General features: G+C 46.8%; 1 protein-coding gene across 3 annotated transcripts in view; it reads left to right on the forward strand.

The window, feature by feature from the left end:
* Nucleotides 1-21,493, forward strand: part of Matn2 (matrilin 2) — a 135,231-nt gene that overhangs the window by 97,373 nt on the left and 16,365 nt on the right. For all 3 annotated transcript variants that reach the window (XM_076835575.2, XM_076835576.2, XM_076835577.2), the window contains 4 exons: nucleotides 5,668-5,790; nucleotides 8,592-8,714; nucleotides 8,962-9,084; nucleotides 21,181-21,303. In XM_076835575.2, the coding sequence (XP_076691690.1) occupies nucleotides 5,668-5,790; nucleotides 8,592-8,714; nucleotides 8,962-9,084; nucleotides 21,181-21,303 (492 nt within the window). The remainder of the gene's footprint in view (nucleotides 1-5,667; nucleotides 5,791-8,591; nucleotides 8,715-8,961; nucleotides 9,085-21,180; nucleotides 21,304-21,493) is intronic.

A 21,493-nucleotide genomic window follows, 5' to 3' on the forward strand; every position in this document is an offset into this window, starting at 1 on the left:
AAGATGGCCTTTTTGGGGCATGCATATCATGAACTTTTTCCAAAGAGCCTTCCCTTAGTGTATAGTTATGCATGCTGGGTTGTTTGTGGTCACCTGACCCTGTCATTTGCAGAACTCTCTGGAGCTTCCACTTAGGGATTTATTCTATATGTTACCACCCTCACTTCTTCCTGGCAATAGGTATAGCAGTGTTCTGCTTGGCAGGACTGTGTTTTCAGAAATTTTATTGTCTACCTCTTCTGCAAAGCACTGTGGGCTGTATGTATAACTGAATTCAGGTGAGACACATTCTGCTTCTAAGCACAGATTAACTTTCATGCTCATTCTAATAAGGGTTAAAACTTGTTAGGAGGCAGATGGTTGCAGAGCCCGTATTTTGAAACTGAGCCTGTCTTAAAGGAGATAATTCCCACTGCCCTGCCTGGATATAAAAACCTGGAAACAGTCAAGTAGTAAACGGGAACTTTAATTGAGAGCATTCAAAATGTGAAAACAATTAGGTGGAATATTTTCCATTAGACCACACATGCCTACGGTATGTCAGCGGGTCAACTATGCTGGCCTGGCTGCTCCCCTCTGCATTGTTGGTACCTTTTTCTAGGCTTGAGTGTGTCAGGGCCTGATTACACCCAGGGAAAATCAGTCACCGTTGGACGCCCATATGCACTCAGAGCTCTGATGTAGGGGATAATTAGATCTGATTCAACTCAGATTCTCATTATGGTCATTGACTTCCTCTGTGTTACTAATGGAGGGGAAAAGGAAACAAGTTAGGCATGTGGCCATTGGTGGAGACTTTTCTTGAGGCTCTGCATCTCTTACCAATGGTCTAAGATTCCCTCGAGCTCTGCCACTCCCCCCACACCCTGCCTGGAGAGGCTCTGGGAGGAAGAGAAGCCTTCAAAGCAGTGTATGCGTCATTCCCAAGGAGGAGGGAGGCTGGGAGCAGCAGTTGGACCACCACAAATTGGCCTGCAGTTGGGCCCCTTTGCAGGCTGTGGCACTGGCCAGAGTTCCTAATGCTCATTCCTGAATATTCAGTGGTAACAGCTTCATTTCCTCTTTAGCCAGGTGGCCTACTTTTTGCATCCAGGAAAAATAGAATGTGTCCCTAAAAGCCAGTGTCCTCAGCAGCCCTTCTTTGCATGTCCTGTCTCACCGTTACTTTTTCCATTGTCTTTTCTGGGAACACCCAGCCCTAGACTCCTGAGGTCAGCCTCTCAGAGCCACCCCTGCCTTCATGCTTGCACATTGGGTCAATCATGGCAGACAGCTGGAAACAGAAGCAAGTGCTCACGGTCTCTATGGAGCATTAGGTGGAAGAAGGAAGTGAAGAAATTGGGCTTAAACTCTGGGGTTTGTTATTAGGAGTCTGATGTCTCTCAAGTGATCTGAGCAATACACACGTCCATCCAGCTCAGGAGATGGCCATTTATGTTTAATAGAGGCTGATGGATGTGGGCTATTTTCAGAACTAATAAGAAATGTGTGTTTCAAAGGAATTTGGTGTCATCCAATTAAACTGCAGGGGAAAAAAAAAAAGAGTTCAAGGAAGAATCTTACTGAAGACTCTTGGCCAGGGTTTGTCTTCCTCCTCGTCTGGGCACAGTTTCTCTTCCTGAAGTTGTTGTTTTTGAATTAAGACATTAATTACGAAGGTGGTGATGCCAAGCACAGAGACCAGGGCTGGGTGGCTGTCCCAGTGGAGCCTGGGACTGATGTGGTGCTACTCGGATGGTGGCCTCTAGGATTCCTGATTCTGGTACCATGGTGGTGGCTTCCCCATAGACACTCAAAAAAAAAAAAAAAAAAAAAAATCAGTTGTAAAGTGCCCAGGCTACACTAAGGGGATGTGAGGTCCAGTCTTGGCAATGTCACTCGTATCAGCTATGTCACCTTGGGCCAATTACTTTCTCCTTCTCTGGCCCTGAATTTCCTAAATGGAGCAACAGGACTTCTTGCTTCAACATCTTTTTTTTTAAAATATCTATCTATCTATCTACGTATCTATATATGGATTTAGTTTTATTTATTTATATGTGGTGCTGAGGATCAAACCCAGGGCCTCACGTATGCCAGGCAAGTGCTCTACCACTGAGCCATAATTCCAGCCCAGCATCTTCTTAAACTGTTCAGTTTTCCCAAAACTTTCTCTCTGTTCTATTAGCTGGCATTATAACTTACTGCCTGAGGTCACTAATCTTTCATGCTTTAGTCTGACCCTTTCAGGTCTCCAACTGAATTGGTATGCATGAAGACTATTTAATTTGTTATCTGACAGTCCTGCCACCTGACCTCAGGATTTACTGGACACACTGGACTTTACCAGATTAAGTTACATCCAAGACTGGCTTGTGTGCACCACTTCACAGTTTATGAGGTTCACATAACCAGATATGGGGGGCATAGGAGGTACTCAAGAAGTATTTATTGAATGAATAAATGATTGAATGATTATGTAAGTACCACCCTCAAGGCACTATGAGTCCTGTGTGTAGAGAAAGCCCAAGAGAGCTAGGCTGGTGGTACATTCCTGTAATCCCACTGACCCAGGAGGCTGAGGCAGGAGGATTTCAACTTTGAAGCCAGCCTCAGCAACTTAGCAAGACCCTGTATCAAAATACAAAATAAAAAGGGCTAAGAATGTGGCTCAGTGGTTAAGTGCTTCTGGGTTCAATCCCTGGTTCCGAAGAAGAAGAAAGGAAAAAAGAAAGAAAACAAAGTGACAATGATTTTGTTGTTGTGGTTGTGGTGGTGGTGGTGATGGTAGTAGCTACACATAACATAAAACTTACCATTTTTAAAATTTTTAGTTGTAGATGGACATAAGATATTTATTTTATTTTTTGTGCCTCCCACATGCTAGGCAAGCACTGTACCACTCAGCTATATCCCCAGATTCATTTTAACCATTTTTAAAACGTACATCTCAGTGGTATCAAGTACATTCATATTATCGCACAACCATCCCTACCATCCATCTCCAGAACTTTTTCATCACCCCAAACTGAAACTTTACTTATTGAAAAATAACTCCCCATTTCTTCTTCTCTCCATTCTCTGACAATCACCAGTCTGCTCTGTCTCTATGATTTTTCCTGTTCTGAACACCTCATATAAGGGGAATCATCCATTTGTGACTGGCTTATATCACTTAACATAGTGTCTTCAAGTTTTAACCATTTGTAGGATGTCAGAATTTCCTTCTCTTTTAAGGCTGAATCATAATCCAGTGCATGTCTACTTCACTTTTTGTTTATCCATTATTCATCCATCAGTAGACACTTGGACTGCTCCCACTTCTTGGCTTTGGTATGTTGTGAACCTGTATTTCTATACCTACAAGTGAAATTGCTGCATCATCTGTTCAAGTCAATGTTTAATTTTTGGAGGAACTGCCATGTTGTTTTACACAGTGGCCAAATGCTGACTTTGAAGACTGAGTTTACTGAAGATTATTTCCTTTTCCCCGATGGAGTAATAACATGATTCTCACATGCCCTGCACTACATGGCCCCAGACCATGGGGCCTTCATGTTCTTTGTGTTTGTCTGTTTGTATGTGACTGGCGTTTTGTTGCCAGGCCAATTTCTCTCAATCAAAACTCTTTGCACTGGGCACGGTGGTGCATGCCTGTAATCCCACTGGTTTGGGAAGCTGAGGCAGGAGGATCGCGAGTTTGAAGCCAGCCTCAGCAACAGCGAGGCACTAAGCAACTCAGTGAGACCCTGTCCCAAAATAAAATACAAAAAAAAGAATGGGGATGTGGCTCAGTGGTTGATTGCCCCTGAGTTCAATTGCTGGTACCCCCAAAACAAAACAAAACAACTCTTGTTTCCTGGTACTCAGTTCTGTCTTGCACAGGTAAGGTTGTTGAGTCCCAAGCAGATGACCTTAAACTACATGCAGATATTCCATTTCTCCTTGTACAGAAGAATGAATTACAGAGAAAATGCTAAGGGTCCGGGACACAAGAAGGCAACATTTCTTTTAGGTCAGCCCTTGTGTGCCATGGCCTTGTGTTCAGTCTGCAGTCCTTCTAGGGGACCCCAGTAAATTTCTCCTTATGTCTTTTTGGCTAGAGCTAAAACCAATCCCTGACAAAGGAGAATATAGTTGCCTGGCAGACTTACACCAGTTGTGACTCATGCTCTGGAGGGCCACAGGGTTTTAATGGTGTTGTCAAGACAACCAACAGTGTCTGCCACATACCCAGAAGGAGAAATGCTGTGCAGTTCAAGTAATCCCCCTCCCCCAATGAGGTTGGCGGTGACCTTTCCCCTCAACACCAGTCTCATAAAGACCCTCTATAAGCTCATTTGATTTCCTTTTACAATCCTTCACCTCCTCTATAAACTGACAGGCATGGGGTCCTGTGGTTTTAGCATTTTCTACCAGGAAAACAATTGCTAATTGCCTATCGGTTTGGAGGCAACTCCCACCTGCTGGCAGAAAAGTAGTTTGGATGGGAGTGAATTTGCCATGGGATAGTAACCTGGGGCAGCATCAGGGATATGAATTCCCAGTTTCATGATATAGACAATATCATGATCAGAGCAAGGTGAAGTACTTGGCACCTTCTCAAAGTAACTGCCATTTCCTGACTCCCTTAAGTAGCTGGATATATTGCAAGATTGCCTTTTATTTATTCTGCCTCATGCCATTCAATGTCATTGTCAGGTGTCTCTGCAGACATAAGCTGTCTCGATGCTTTCAGCCCTAGTGATCAGGTTAAGTCAAGGAAGAGGCTGATTGGATTTCATGAGCTTTTCCATTTTTCTTAGAAGGGGATGGTTGGGTAGTGTGGTCTTCACCCTGCTCTTAGCTCTTTGACATCAATTTAGTTCAGCTCAATTCAACTGAACCTTGAGTTGTCTTTGTCCATCAAATGAGAAAAGAAACCAATGGTGGAGAATCCAGAGGCACAATTCCTGTGTCAGATTCTCCTTCACAGATGCTCCCGCAAAGCAGGCGCTGTTTTCTCTGTTTTCTGTGGAGCAATGAATTTATTCACTGTTTATTGAAGTTCATCTGTCTCTCCCTTGCCACTGCAAAATCTTCCTCTTCAAGGCCTCCATCTACACTCCCACCTCCAGCCACCTGTTTGAGCCTTCACAGCTCCATCCTGTGGTTTGCAAGACCCTACATGTCCTTTGTCTACCCAGCCTCGTCTGTCCTCCTGCTCCAGCCATACTCGAAGATCCCTAAATGTGCCCCCTACCCTTCACTACCAGGCCATGAGCTTGCTATTCCTGAGTTATCATCCTCTGCTTCTTCTGGCTCCATTTACTTGTCTGAATTCTCTCTTCCTTAAGGACTCCTGTTGGCCATCACCTCTTCAAAGATGATCCTGATCCCCAGGATGCAGGGAGGGCCTCCTCTGTGTTGCCGTGTGTTATCTAATGACTCTGTTTCTTCATCTGCCTCCTCATGAAAGGATGAAGCCCTGGAGGACGGGGGTGGTCTTGCTCACCATCACTCCTCCACATCTAGTTCAGGGCATGGAACTTGCTGGCACATGAATGAACGAATGATCAGTCCCTTGCTCACCTCTGCAGGCAGTACCCACCTGCTCTCTCTCTAGGGCCTTTGATAGCCCCAGAGGCCATCCTCACAGCCACGGAGAAGTCTAGAGACTGAAGGAAGGTCTTTCCTCTCTCCCTTCAGGGATCAACTACTGTGCACGGAACAAACCTGGTTGTGAGCATGAATGTGTCAACACAGAGGAGGGTTACTACTGTCGCTGCCGCCGAGGCTACACTCTGGACCCAAATGGCAAGACCTGCAGCCGTGAGTACCCCAGGGGTGCAGGTGTGAATGGACGGGGGCTCCCAGGATCACTAGCAGCCAAGCATTGCTGGTGCTCCCGGATTTTCTGTGAGCCTGATGGTCCAACAGACATAAATTTCCTTGCCTGAGTTTTATCATCCATAAAATGGGACCATAAGTGCTGCCTATTTCATAGTGTGGGTTATAAGGATTGAAAGATTCAATTCTAAGTGTAAAATACTTAGAATAGTGTTGCTGGACACTGTCCTCAATAAGTATTAACTAATATTACTATTTGCTATTAAAAGCATTTACTAAGTTGGCTAGGCATTAATCCAAATCTAAGGTCTGCCACACACTACATGGGTGACCTTGTACTTAACTTCTCCAAGGTTTGGCTTCCCATCTATTCAAAAAAGTGAACATAAAAATGGCATTGAAATAAATTAAGCAAAAAAAAAAAAAAATAGCATTGATCCCCCAGCATTGTGATAGGGAATAATTGGAACCATTTCAATCTCTTGGCCCAATATCTGGTGCAAGGTAAACATCCAACCCAGGATAATAGCTCATATCATGAGGCCTGTGAAAGGGATCAGTGTCCAGGATCAGGTTGGGACAAGAGGCTAGAAGGAATAGACCTCAGAAAGCAATAGGCTCCCCTGGCTGATCCGAGGGCAGAGCTGAGAAACATGGGACTTTTGTGAAGCCTTTTCTTAATTTTCTTGTGTTGGAGCCACAACAAAGCTTCATTTGGTGATGTAAACGCATGGGAACTTGCTGGCCTTGCCAGCTGGATGGTTCCATCATTTTTAATGAGGCACAGTCTCCACCAGCCCAGGCCAGTGGGATGGGAGCACACGGGTGCTGTGGTAGATCCCTGTGACCCTGGTGCACTGAGAGCTGGGGCTCAGTGACATGGCCGGCGTAGAAGGGGCCCTTTGTGTGGCTTTCCACCCAGAAAGCCACACATCTGCTGCAGCTTTGGAGACAGAGATAGATTGTGAATGAGAACAGTGCAGCTGTTGAGCACTTGGACCCTCAACTGCCAGGAGGGGAAGTTTCACGCTCAAGTATGAGGTCCAGAGCCATCCTCAGGGAAACTTGTTCTCCTTCAGTCTTCAGAGGGAACAAAGTGCCTTGATTAGGCTTTCTAAGGACGGATCTCAGAGGCCAAAGGGCTTTGAATGAGGACATTGGTGTAAAAGCCTGCCCTGGGTTTCTGAGTCCTTCTGAGAAGCCCGTGGGGAGCAGGAGGTCTTCCATTCAATCAGGAGATACCCTCTGCAAAAGGAGATTCCCTTTTTCCTGGAGGCTGGGATCTCCAGCTGCTGGCCCTGGCTCATTTCCTAGTTAAGGCCATGCATGACTTGGCTGACCCACCTAGGTTACTGGGGGTCCAGGCCTGTCTGCCTCTCTCTCCCTGCACGCCTTGGGGAGCTTGGAAGAACTCAGAGGATGGGCCACACAGGGGGCCCTAGATCTTTAGGATCTAGTCAACTTGAAGAAAGTATCAACTAAGCCATTTCTGTCCAGGAGTCCCCAGGGAAAGCCATGGTCTTCCACTCTCCCAAGGCTCAGGGAGCCCTTGGCCATATGAGAGCAAGCCCTTAGAAGGCACTCGCTCTGTGTAGGTATTTCATGAGCTCTTTCCATGCACAATTCTCTTGAGCCTCCCAACACCCCTCTGAGCATTAGTATTCTTATTCAAAGAGTGGGAAACTGTGGCACAAAAAAATTAAGTCAGTTTCTTGGGGTCCCATGTCTGGTTAATGGCAGAACCAGGATGTGAACATGGGCATGTAGCTCCTGAGATCCTACAACACCAGGAGACTGTTCCAGAAGGCACTGGTTCCAGGCTCTACAGGAATGAAGAGGCTCACAAGGCCTTCAGTGTTTGTCCAGTCTCAGGGGGAGCTTTCTCCATCCAGGAAATCTGGGAGGCAGCCTGCAGGACCGCTCTGCGGGAGCCGTCCACCACAGCTGTGTGTTTCCTGGCTTTCGGCCCTCGCTGCCCAGGGACCAGATGTGCGATATTTGGGTGCCAGGATGGGCCACACAGGCAGGCCCAGGCTTTGGTTTGTTTTCTGAGTTTGGGTGTCCTGATGATGAGGCTTTTTTGTTGTTGTTGTTTAAAAATCACATTTTCTTTTTCATTTTCAAGTAGAAGTGAAACTAAGCACTACTTGATGACAATAATAACAGACGTTCATTAAGCGGTTTCTGTGTGGCAGCTACCATTCTAAGGGCTTTCCATGGATCATCTCCTCTAACTCTCACTGCATCTCTATCAGAAGCAGCCATTATCCCCATTTCTCAAGTCAGAAGATGATGGCACAGAGAGGTCAGGTCATTGCCAAGCAGCCGCAGCAAGGGAGCGGTGGAAGCAGGACTTGGTCCCAAGTTGTTTGATGCCAGACCCTCATTCTTAAATGCTACTCCATCAGCAGGGTGGCTTTGGGCAGGAACCTTTGACCTTCCTGGGCCTCACTTTCCTCTCTGAATACAAAATCGCTTCTGTTCGCAGTATCACTCAACATGGAGATGGCAGACTTGGCATGCTAAGGCCCTGGCCCAGGGTGCCGCTGTCTTTATCATCAGGGACAGCATTTCCCAGTCGTTCAGCTGTATGCACTTTCTCATCAACTAAGAGATGGACAGGAAAACAAGCAGGGCTGATTTTCCCGAGAGGCTGGGGGTATGGGGTAGAATGGAACCACCCCCGGGGCTCTGCCACTGAGAAGGCTTTGCTTTTCAATCCCTTGGCTGGTGGGGTGTTGCCCTCTCGGTCCCTTTATGTTTCTGTGTTTGACATAATGCAGGGGTGGACCACTGCGCTCAGCAGGACCATGGCTGTGAGCAGCTGTGCCTGAACACGGAGGAGTCCTTCGTCTGCCAGTGCTCAGAAGGCTTCCTCATCAACGAGGACCTCAAGACCTGCTCCAGTGAGTCCCTGTCTGCCCCTCCTTGGTAGGGAAGGGTTTGCAACAGGAGTAAAATGTGCAACTGCTGCAGAGGATGGCAGGTCGTGCATGGCCCTTTTTTCCTCTGTGAGGGACCTTGTGGGGTCGTCTGTTGGGGACTGCATGCCTTCAGGGGTGGCCAGCATGATGGTCACTTGATTTCTGTTAGCATGGCCCAAAGCTTCACTGATAGGGCCCCAGGGACCTCACCTGGCTTTTGGCTTTGCAGGGGTGGATTACTGCCTGCTAAGTGACCACGGTTGTGAATACTCTTGCGTCAACACGGACAGATCCTTTGCCTGTCAGTGTCCCGAGGGACATGTGCTCCGCAGCGATGGCAAGACCTGTGCAAGTGAGTCCCATCATGCTTGAGGTCCTGAGGCACACAGGACCTGGCACAAGCCTTCTGTGGGTGTGGGTGTGCTGTCGACATGTGCGTGGGCCCGTGCATCCTCTTTCCTGCCTCCACTGGGCCCTTGCGAATGAGTGTGACTACGTCTCTTAGCCATCTGGGCCCTGCCTCTCCCTCTGACCCAGGTTCCCTTCCCCCACTCCCTGACACAGCTCTGGCTCCTTCCACAGTCTGCCTCGATACTATTTTGAAACTGGACAGAGTCCTAGTTCTTAACTTTCTCCTACGGTTTGAATATGTTCCCTCTGAAATCCATGTTGAAATTCAACGGCCATTGCAGCAGGCTTGAGAGATGGAGACCTTCAGAGGTCTCGAGGGATGAATTGTCACAAGGGATGAATGCCTTTTCCAGAGCAGAGGGTTAATTCTCAAGGAAGTGGGTTAGTTATGGAGCTGTCATAAAGCAGGACTGGCCCCTTTGTCCCCCTCTTTTGCATGTGCTCTCTTGCACTTTTCCACCATGAAATAAAGCAGGATGAGGTCCTCGCCAGAAGCTGCACCATGCTCCCTCTCGAACGCAGCCTCCAGAACCATGAGCTTGCTAAACTTCTGTCTCTTCTAATCATTCAGTCTAAATAACAAACATGAACTAAGAAAATGCACCAAGATGCTCTCTCTGCTCCACCTGCAGCCATCCGGTCTTGCATATGGATAATCACGGGGCCACTTGCTGGCGGCGGCTGGCTGTGTGCTGGGCACTGTGCTAGCACATGCCTTGTCCCTTCCAGGACAGATGAGGAAACTGTAGCTCCGATTAAGGAAAGAGACCTAGGCTCCCCGCTATGAAGTGGGGGTTTGCATTCTGCTCTGTGTGACTTCAGAGTCAGTTCTGGAAGGAGGAGAGGCTCCTAAGAAACCCTTTGCCCCCTCCCTGATGGTCTCCCAGCACATGGAGGGGTTGGCAGTTGTCTGAGTACATGTTTCCCCGTGGCTGTTCCTAACCCCGTATATACATGATCCCAGATAGCCTTCTCTGCTTCACCCAAGGGTGTAGCTGGTTTGCTGCCCTGCTGCCCCCTTTCCTTGGACCAAGATAATGAATTGAAAAAGATGGTCATTTTGAGAAAAGCAATCAGTAATGGAGGAAAAAAAAAAAAAAAAAAGACCATAATTTACCTGCCCCTGTTCTTCTAGTCTTTCTGGTTATAAGATCAAGTTCCTTGAACACTAGTACAACTGTGGCCACAACTATATCCACCTTTTTGAATTGTCCTCTCACAACATTCACAAGGACAGAGGAGCTGCCAGCACAGCCTTTCCATGAGGTCTAGGAGAGGACATGTCCCCAGTTTGGGATAGAGTCTTAGATCTCAGCAAATGGTTTTATCCATGTTATTTCATGTGGCTCCCTGCCCAGTTGCCTCCCAGACTGCTACTGTAGCCAGCTCAAGGAGGGACTGGGCACTGGGGGTGCAGAAAAGGGTGAGTGTGTCAAATAGCATCTCCACCCGACGACAGGCCAAAGGCAGACACAAGGGGATTTGTGGGTTTAATTCTCCACCATAATCTTAGCTTATGCATGCCCTTCCTGTGTCTTCCTCTTTACTGTGATCATCAGGAACTGAACATAAGATGGTTGCAGGACTTCTAAAAAATTCTCACAGACCCTTCCAAGCACGGGCAGCCCCCCTCCTTTCAATGCTTGCCTTTCCTACATCTGTTTTATGCCTTCACCACTTTGAAATGTTGCCCGTTTTCTTATTTAATTGTGGGTTCATAACTTATGGCACAGTGACATCATCTTATGAGTAATTAAAAATGAATTTGGTTGCTTATACATGGTTGGATCTATATGAGAACTTTTATCAGATGGGTTAGCCCTGTCCTCAGGAACGGCGCACAGGAGATCACACTTTAACCACTAGAGCTTCCCCTGATTGTAGACTTTCTACCTGTTTTGAATGATCCAGTCTGACTTCCCTGTTCTGTAATGGTGGGCTAGGTTTTCACTGTGGCACAGCTGATGGGGATGGGGATGTTTGTTCCCCAGCCCTACGTCAGGTGACACAGAGATAGATGACATAACTATATCTTTTGGTAAAGCCTGCTGGGCAGTGGATGGGAGCCAGCTGGGTCAACCTGGCTCTGTAGCTGAGGGCCTCCTTGGCCTGTATAAAGGCAGCCTCCACTCAGAGCCTTGACAGCAGATGGTCTGAAGAGCCCCTCACTTGCCTTCCAGAAAGTTCTCTGAAACATGGAGCTAAGGCCTAGGTTGTTGGGCCCTTGGGTACAAGCGGACACTGTGGTCCTCACACCCCTCTAGGCACCTTGGCTGTCTGGGTTTGGAATGAAGCCTGTCCTTCCTTCCTCTCAGCCCTCTGACCCCCAAGCTCTGATTATTCAGATTTGGGTAGAGCATTGGGGTAGATTCTTCCACCAGCTGAGAGGACCCCAACTGCTGAGGTAGACTTTGTACAAGGGCCTCCCAGCACCAAGAACGACTCCATGGACCTAATGTGCATGGAGTGTATAGCCTATTGGTCGGTGAGCTCCTGGAGGTCAGAGGTTGGAAGGCTCGGTCTTATCTGGAGTCAGAGCTCCCAAGGGCTCAATAAAGTGAGTAGACAGAGAGACCAGCCATGTTTCGATCCCATGGCCCTGGTACATGGTTTACTACCTGCTCAATAACCTTCAATGACTCCCCGCTGTCTTCTAGGGTAGATTTCCAATTGCCTTCCTTGATGTGGCCGTATGGGAGACACCCCCCTTCTGCCTCTTTAACACTGCCTTCCTGTGCTTCAGCCAAAGTGGCAAGTCCTCTATTCTCTGAGCAGACCCTGCACCTTCCGGCCTATCCTGTCTCCACTTAGGGATGTTCTCCCTACTCCTCACCCTGCCATGGAAACCCAGTGTCACCATCACCAGTGTCACCTCCCCCCATTGGAAACTTCCTCTTCCTCTTTACCAACTGGGTGCCCCCTTCCTCCTGCCACTCCCAGGCTCACTGGGGACCTTTCTGCTTGCTCTCCTACCTGGCCTCCCCTGTGGCTCTCTGCAGACATCTGAGAAATAGCATGGCAGAACATAAAGAGTATTGAACTGGGACCCCCAAGATTAAATCTTGTCACTTGTCACTCTTATCCTGGGCAAGGGAGTTGGCCCTCTCTGGGTCTGATTGTTCATCTGTAAACTAGAAATGATCATTCCTCTCTCTCTCTCTCTCTCTCCCCCCCTTCCTCCCTCCCTCCCTCCCTCCTTCTCTCCCCTGCACCCATTGAGGGCTCCTGTGGCACAGGGAGAGCTATTCATCCCAATTCTTTATGAACTTGTAGAGCGATGGGAACCCCTAAGTGCCCTTGCCAGGATCTGACCTCCTACCATCAGACTGCCCTGCACTGAGGAAAGGCCAGAGGAGGCTCCCTGCATTGCTGCCTGAAGATCCTTCTCTCAGGTCCAGGCCTGCCCTCCTTGGCCAGGCCCTAGAAGCCCACCATCCTGGAAGGGGTTGGACTCTGGAGTCCATGGTCTGTCCTAGGGGCGGCCCTCCCTCTGGCTGTGGAGGATGCTAACGGGGATCTAAGCACCAGCCTAGGGCCCTAGGGATTGGGTTGGCCATGCTCCCAGTCCAGCTACCTCAGGTTGATCTGCAAAGACTTGTTGAGGCCTGAGGCACCTAGCTTGGCCTCCCAGGGACGATGCAGCCCTGAGCAAGGCGAGGGGAGTGTCTTAGTCTTCTCAGGCTGCCATGACAAAATGCCACAAATGGGGCATTGTTTCTTAACCACAGAAATGCATTTCTCACCGTTCTGGAGTCTGGAAGTCTGAGATCAGGGTGCCAGCATGGTCCGGTTGTGGTGAGAGCCTTGCTCCTTTCTTGCAGACAGCCAGCATCTCTGGCTATTCCTCACATGTCAGAGGGGAGAGAAAGAGAGTGTGCACCTAAGAGAACTAGTGAGCTCTTACACGGTAGGAGGGCACTAATACCATTAGAACTGAGCCCCACCCTCATGACCTTGTCTAATCCTAATCACCTTCCAAAGTGCCCACCTCCAAATACCACTGCATCCCGGGATAGGGCGTCAGCCTGGGAATCTGGGCACGGGCCACCGTGCAGGAGGAAGCCAGGGGTGAGGGAAGAGGCCCACCCTCACCCTGGTGCAATAGAAGGAACATTAGAGGCCATCCCTTGCTTTTGTGGGAAGCCAGCACAGGGAAGAAAATGATGTCCCCAACCTGCCTGGGGGTCAATGGCAGAACCAGAACTAAAACCCGGGTCCACTGATTTCAGATCTCTTGCCCATTGTGAGATATTCACCAAAATGGACATTTCAGTTCAGCTGTTTCTCAGTCTGACAAAAGTTCATACAGAGGTAGCAAAGGATTGGTTGCTCCTAGTTTTGTTTTGTTTTTTAAAAATATTTTCTTATTTGTTGATGGACCTTGATTTTTATTTACTTATTTATACGTGGTACTGAGAATTGAACCCAGCATCTCTCACACGTTCGGCAAGCATCCTACCTCTGAGCTATAAGCCAGCTCACTGCTCCTACTTTTATTATAAGAAAGCCAGGAAATGCTGTTAGCCTTTGGTTACCTTCTTGGCAGGGGGCCACCATGGCTGTCTCCCTCTGGGATCGAGCTGGTTTTAATAACTTCATATGTGGAGCCCCAGACCTAGGGTCTGTCACCAACAGAGATGCTAGTGCATAGAACATGTGACCCCACCATTGCTGCCCCACAGACCTGTGAAACTCACCAGATGGGTAATCCAGATGTGTTTCAACCACAAAAACCTCAGCTACCTCTTGAAACTTTTCATCATCCTGATCACAAATTGCAGACCCCATTTGCGATATAGCTAGTGTGATCTGCCTCCTCATGTGGGAAAGGAAGAGGATCTTTTCTTTGGGAAATGTTTTCTTCCTACCTCCTAAGACCTCTTGTAAGCCCCTTACCTGTGCCTCTTAAGTGATGGTTCATAATTGAGCCTCTCACTCCTCTCTTGGAACTGGAGTCTGGTTACTTTTTTAAGGTCTTGTTTATTTATTCTTTTTTTTTTTTTTTTTTTGTACTGGGGATTGAACCCAGGGGGCATTTAACCACTGAGCCACATCCTGAGCCCTTTTTTGTAGTTAAGTTAGAGACAGGGTCTTACTAAGTTGTTTAGGCCTTACTAAATTGCTAAGACTGGCTTTGAACTTGTGATCCTCCCGTCTCAGCCTCCAAAGCTGCTGGGATTATAGGCATGTGCTACCATGCCTGGCTGGTATTTTTATTCTTATTCTCTACAAGTATTTACAGTGCACCTGCAGTGTGATTATTGCCAGGGATCCCTGGTATTGACACAGATTTGTTTTTGCCCTAGATTATTTTCTGCCCAGTTGAAGTTTAAAGTTTCGCTGGGTGCAGTGTGCACACCTGTAATCCCAGTAGTTTGGGAGGCTGAGGCAGGAGGATCACAAATTCAAAGCCAGCTTCAGCAACAGTGAGGCACTAAGCAATCAGTGAGACCCTGTCTAAATAAAATACAAAAAAGGTCTTGGGACGTGGCTCAGTGGTTGTGTTTTCCTGAGTAAAATCCCTGGTGCCGCCCCCCAGATTTTTTAAAGTTTCTCTGGGAAGATGGATATTAAGGACATCATCTTTTGGGGCAGTGAGAATTGGGGAAAATGTGTAGGAGAAGTGCCATGGGAGTGTGTGGCAGGGGGATCGTCCCCAGGTCTAGAGAAAGACATTTAATCCAACACTAGAGATTGAGTGAGAATCTGACCAGAGGTGGAGTAGAAAAGCTAACCAGCACATGCCAGCCCAGGGTCCACATGTGAACTGTGGGGAGATTAGCATTCCAGTGCTCAGTACTGAGTATTGTGAGAGGGAGCCATCGGATACAGGCAGGACACATCACCTATAGCACTGAGAGATACAGGAAACTGTCTGGACACAGGCCTCCCTTGAGCAGACTTTTAGCTTGTCTCCTGGGACTCTACCTGTCAAGCAGGATGACTAGAGGGTGTGCAGCTGGACCAGGAAACAGAATCAATAGATTTTTGATCTGCTCTCCCTTCCATCCCCAGCATAGCCAAGACAAATCACCTGTGTAAGTTCAGGAGTCTTGGGAAAGACCCTACCTCTCCCTGACCATCAGTTTTCTTATCTCTTAAAAAAAAAAAAAAAAGACGGGGGCAGGGGCGGGGGAGGGGAGGCCCTGGATCAATGCATTTCCAGGGTCTCTTCCAGTCCCCAAGTAAAAGTAGTACCTGGCACAGAGTGTTCCATAAACACTTGCTGAACAAATGCAGCCATCCTTGGAGTGCCCATCGTGGTCCCCCAGGCTGAAGACTCCCCTGTTGTAGTGAGATGGTGGCTCTCTTCCTCCACCTGATGGGAGCCATTGTAGCACTGCTCCACAGGGGAGTATTTGTGGAGAAACTGACCTCAGGATGATTTCCAGACTTAGTAGAAAGCCCTGGAACCTAGGGCCAGGGAGTTAACTGTAATGCACCTTTGGCCGTCTCTCATTTTCTAAATGTGGTTCTCTGAATTTGTAAGTGGCCCAGAACATCCCCAATATGCAGAAAGTGAACATTTTGCTGAATAAATGAGAATTATGCATTCTGCAAGACTGATGTGTGGGAAAGAGTGGGGAGCCCAGCTGACCGCCAGCATCCACACTCCATGGGAACTTCATTGGGAACATCTGCATAAAACCCTGTGACGTGGATTTAATTACCCTTGGTTTTAGAGTAGAAAATTGAGGAAACATGTTCTTTTATTCAACAGCCCTTTTCTGGGGGCTGTTGTGTGCCAGGCATTCTTTATTCTCTATTTCCGTCTCTATTCTGGAAATGGAGAGGAGGACAGAGTCTGTGGTCTGTTGGGGCATCAGAGCCCACGTAGTCATGGCCTGTTTTAGACAGCTCTTGCGTCACTGTGACCCAAAGACCTGACAAGAACAATTAGAGGAGGAAAAGTTTATTTGGCTCATGATTTCAGAGGTTTACTCTATGGTCGGTCAGTTGACTCTGTGTCTCTGTGCCCAAGGTTAGGCAGATCATCATGGTGGAAGGGCGTAGCAATGAGAAAAAGCAGTGAGAGAACTCTGTTTATCAGGGGCAAAATACAAACTCAAAAGGCATGCCCCCAGTGACCACCTCCTCCAGCCACGTTCTGCCTGCCTACAGTTACCACCCAGCTAACCCAGACGAGTGGATTAATCTACTGATGAGGTTAAAGCTCTCATGATCTAATCGTTTCACCTCTGAACCTTCTTGCATTGTCTCACTCATGAGCTTTCCATGGGGGCACACCTCATGTCTAAACCATAACATAGCCCACGAGGAGAGGACTCAGACCACCCCCAGATCACATAAATAGTTGTTCAACTACAACTTGAAACTACTGTAAAGGGCAAATGCATGGAACTTTGAGACCTTTGTGGAGAGACCAGGGTAGTGAGCTGGAAGAAGAGCAAGAGGTGTCTCAGGAGAGGACAGTGAAGGAGGAAAAGCCTTCGGGGGAGGGAAGACTGTACAAAACCCTAAAGCCAAGGGGACAGTACGGGTGGTGAGGTTGGAGGGCAGGTTGTGCCAGCCCTCTCAAGAAATTCCTATCTTATTGGAATTCAAAAAGCATCCAGGGATCCTAGGCAGGGAGAAGGGTGATGTGAGCAGATTTGCATCTTGCAAAGAGCACCCAGGGATCCACGGGGAGGACCGACTATAGAGAGTTGAGATGTGGAGATCAGTTAGTAGCTGATATAACAACCCAAGAGAAAGATGAGTGCTTTTGGTCCGTGATTGATAGAGGAAGAATAATTGGGCATTTGAGAAGGTCACTAATTAAAAGTTTTGGGTCCACTGACAACATCTTACCCCTGGGGGTTTAACAGAAACATCGATGGGACTTTTAAAAAAATCCAAAGACCCAGGCAGCACCCCAGACACCCTGAATTAGAAACCATGACAGAGAATATCTTACATTGTTGGTGGGAGTAGAGATTGAAATAACTTCTTTGAAGAATACCTTAGAAATATTTATTAATTTTTAATGTTCAGACCCTTTGTCCAGGTAATTCCACATCCAGGTGTATTTTTTGGATATATCGTCATATCATATGCAAAATTATGTGTGCAAAAATATTTATTACAATAGTGTTTATAATAGCAAAAGACTAGGAACCACCTCGGTGTCTATCAAATAAGAGACTGGTTAAATGAATTGCAATGCAATCTTTAAAGATGATGACGTTAAATGTTTTTTATTTGTTCTTTTTAAATATACATGACAGTAGAGTGTATGTGGACATATTATACATACATGAAGTATAACTGAGAATCCCATTCTTGTGGTTGTACATGATGTGAAGTTATACTGGTCATGTGTTCATATAGGAACATAGGAAAGTTATGTCGGATTCATTCTACTGTCTTTCCTATCCCCTATCCCTATCCTTCCCTTCCCTTTCCTTCATTCCCCTTTGTCTAATCCAATGAACTTCTATGCTTCCCCCACCCCCTTATTGTGTGTTAGCATTTATATATCAGAGAGAACATTCAGCCTTTGATTTGGGGGGAATTGGCTTATTTTACTTGGCATGATAGTCTCCATTCCATCCATTTACTGGCAAATGCCATAATTTCATTATTCCTTTAAAATTTTTTTTTTTGTAATTGTAGATGCACATAATGCTTTTATTTGTTTATTTTTATTTTTATATTTGTTTTGGGTACCAGCAGATGAACTCAGGGGCATTCGACCTCTGAGTCACATCCCTAGCCCTATTTTGTATTTTATTTAGAGACAGGGTCTCACTGAGTTGCTTAGTGCCTCACTTTTGCTGAGGCTGGCTTTGAACTCTCAATCCTCCTGAAAGAACTAAAGCTGTTTTATTACCTTGGAAAATAGAATATTCTTATTAGAAATGCATGGCGGTGGGGGGTGCGGGAAGCTTGCCTCCAACAGCCCATGCTGGACACTGGGGCTGTTTTGCATTTTCACTATTACAAACAGTGCTGCCACACATGACTTGGGAAATATTTCCCTTCACATTATGCAAGGGTGTCTATAGGAGAGAGTTCCAGAAGTAAAGCTACTAGTTTAAAGGTGCATTTTGGAACTCTGGTACTGCCAGATACTCCTCCAGAGGGAAACATGCCTTTTAGTAGATTTGCCTTTGGAACTGTGTGCCCACGTGCCTGTTTTGCCTTAAACAATCGTCTCTGCAGGAGGTTCTAGTGATCCTTTGAAAGGGAGAACTCACCCTCTCTGCTCTATTAATCAGGTGCTCTGAGGGGAGGGCAGCAGGCAGGGTGAAAACGTTGGGTTTTTTTCCCCCAGGCGGCTGTTGCTGAAGATCAAACCCAGGACTTTATGCACACTAGGCAAGCGCTCTACCACTGTGCTGTACCCGCTAGGCCTCCCCACATGCTTTTAAAGCAAGCCCACAACAAAAATTCCCAACAGCTACTAGTCTGAAAGCCCAGGAGAACTGGCAACTGGGCTGGGAGCTCCGTGGCCTGTAGCCAAGGGTGAAGACATGCCCTGTGGGCACATGGCTTCTTCCTCTGCTGCTTCTGATAAGGGAAAGCAGTGCCCATCTGCTAGATGCAGACTGGGGTCACCCTGGCACAGGAAAGCCTGGGGTTCAGCGGCTTCTAGGTCTGAAGGGGGAGACTCCCACTGCTCTTCAAGAGGAATAACTAAGCTGAAGCTAAGAGGGCAGGGTGGGGGAAGGAAGGGCATGCTCAGAGGGGTCTGGATTATGGCTTGGCAGGGCCAGCTGGCCTAGAAGAGCTATAGCTATTTTATTACCTTGGAAATAGAGTATTCTTATTAGAGATGCATGGGGGTGGGGGTGGGGGTGGGGTGTGCGGGAAGCTTGCCCCAACCGCAAGCCAGCCAGCCATCTGTGTTATGGATCACTCAGTTGTACTTTCCACTACGTGAGGAACTACCCCAAGCCGTGGGGGAAATGTTCTGCATTAATAATGAATTCAGAATGTGCCCAGAGAAGCAAATCATGTTCGAGCAAACGAGAGTCTCCAACTTTGTTTCGAATCTCTTCTGCAGTTATAAATTCAGTTAACAACATTTTCCCATTGTTCAAAGATTTTGGCAGCGCTTCGGCCCGAAGAAAGACAGGCATAATTCCTCTCTTGCTGGAAAGCTTACTTTAGCATATAGCAATGCAGTATAGTCAGGAAAAACATGAGATTTATTATCATAAGATAATATTTTTAGTTTTATTTTTCCAGTTAATAACAATTGGTCTTGGAGAGGCAGTATCAGCCTTCCAAAACCTTATTTTTCCTTGGTAGTAAATGAAAATAAGAGTCTCTGCCTTGATTAACCCCCAGGGTGGTGCTGAGGGCTCCCCTCCAAGGAGAAATCCTGCAAAAATGCTTCAGAAAAAAAGGTATATGGCTCGTGCTTAATTATAAAAGTCATCATGTGATTTGGAGCCTTGATGCCTTCAATATGCATATGCATTGTGGAAAGTCTACTCACTCTGAGAGGATTGAGTTAACTCTCTAAAATGTGTATGGTTCTTATACAAAGCCACTGTCCTCAGCATCAGGATTTTAACAGGTGCACAAGTCTTCCGGTTCTCCAGAAACTTCCCAGTCCTATAGAGAGCGTCGTCATCTTTCAATAGCTAGATCCAGCAACCTTGGGGTCATCCTTGACTCTTCTGCTTTGTCCATGTGAAAATATTCTCTATCAGTCCATCAGCAAATAGAGGCTCTGCCTTCAAACATAGCCACAGGGGCTGTGCATGTGGCTCAGTGGTAGAGTGCTGGCCTAGCATGTGTGAGGCACTGGGTTCGATCCTTAGCACTACATAAAAATAAATTAAATAAATGTATTACGTCCATCCAAAACTATAAATAAATAAATAAATAGTAAAATATTAAAAAAAAAAAAAAAACAGAGCTACAGTCTAACCATTTCTCACCAGCTGCTCTGAGCTGCTAGCATGATTGCAGTTGGCCGTTCCCAGGGCTCCGCTCTCCACCATCCTCCCCCACACTCCATTATGAGCAGATCAGTCCTTTCCAAATGAAGTCATGGCATGTCACTCCACTGCTCCAGTGACTGTGCTTCTCACTCAGTCCTGCCCTGCTGTGAATCCCACATGCTCCATACTTAGCCCTCCCTGGCCTCCCTCCCTAGCCAGCTCTGGTTGCAGTGGCCTGCTTGGCTCTCTCCTGGCCCTGCCCTGGGCAAATGCTCTTCTTTCTTGCTGGCAATGCCCTTTCCCGGGCACCACCACTCACTCCTTCTCTTTCTTTATTATTCATTTATTTATTTGGTAGGGGTCCTGGGGAATTGAGTTGCGGAGCTCCTCACTTTTGCTGAGGCTGGCTTTGAACTCATGATCCTCCTGCCTCAGCCTCCCGAGCCCCTGGGATTAAAGAAGTGCACCACGCCGTCCAGCTTACTTCTTCTCTTTCTTTAGGGCTCTGCTCAGTGCCAACTTATCTGGCTGCATGTAAAAAGCTCCAACCTACCAGTCACTCTTTATATCCTGCTTTTTCTCTAGAACACTTTTCCCCACCTGATATCACATATGTGTTTGTCTGTTGGTCTTTCACACATCTCACCTACTAGACATAAAGCTTCCCCAAAGCAGAAACTTTGTTGTGTTCATTGTTCTATCCCCAGAGCCTAGAACAGTGCCTGGCCCAAGTAGGAACTCACAGGATATTGGTTGACTGAACAAATGAATGAATGGATTACCTACGTGTGAGTCAAAGATGCTTACATAGAAATGTAAATAAATGATATCATATGATAGCCATTGAAGTTATGCTTATTTTCTAATATTTATAGGCTATTTATATCTCTCATTTTGTAAACTGTCTTTTTGTATTTTTTGTTCATTTTTGCTGTGGAGGTGATCGTATTGTTTTGTTTGTGTGTGCTCCGTATGTATTAAAAATTTTTGTTCACAGACACACGTTCTATCCTGAAATGTGCCCTGTGGGAAAAGACACTGCTTTAATTGAAGGTGTCTGAAATGTCTTTTATGAATGAATAAGTCATTAACGTATGAGTCATTTTCTTCTGGTTCTGCAATTCCAATTTGATCCTCAGAATTGGACTCTTGTGCTTTGGGGAACCATGGTTGTGAACATTCGTGTGTAAGCAGTGAAGACTCGTTTGTGTGCCAGTGCTTTGAAGGGTATATACTCCGTGACGATGGGAAAACCTGCAAAAGTAAGTTTTACTGGCATGGGCTCACATTACTCTGAGTCAGACCGTGGCATGAAATTCACTGTTCTGATCTCCGTATAAATCGGTTACTTTCAAAAGTCACTGTGGGGTTCTGGATGGGATCCTGAAACACAAAAAGGATACTTAAGGAGGCCCTAAGTGAATGTAAATAAGCTATGGACTTTAGTTAATA

This window comes from Callospermophilus lateralis, chromosome 16 (assembly GCF_048772815.1).
Source record: "Callospermophilus lateralis isolate mCalLat2 chromosome 16, mCalLat2.hap1, whole genome shotgun sequence".
NCBI lineage: Eukaryota > Metazoa > Chordata > Mammalia > Rodentia > Sciuridae > Callospermophilus > Callospermophilus lateralis.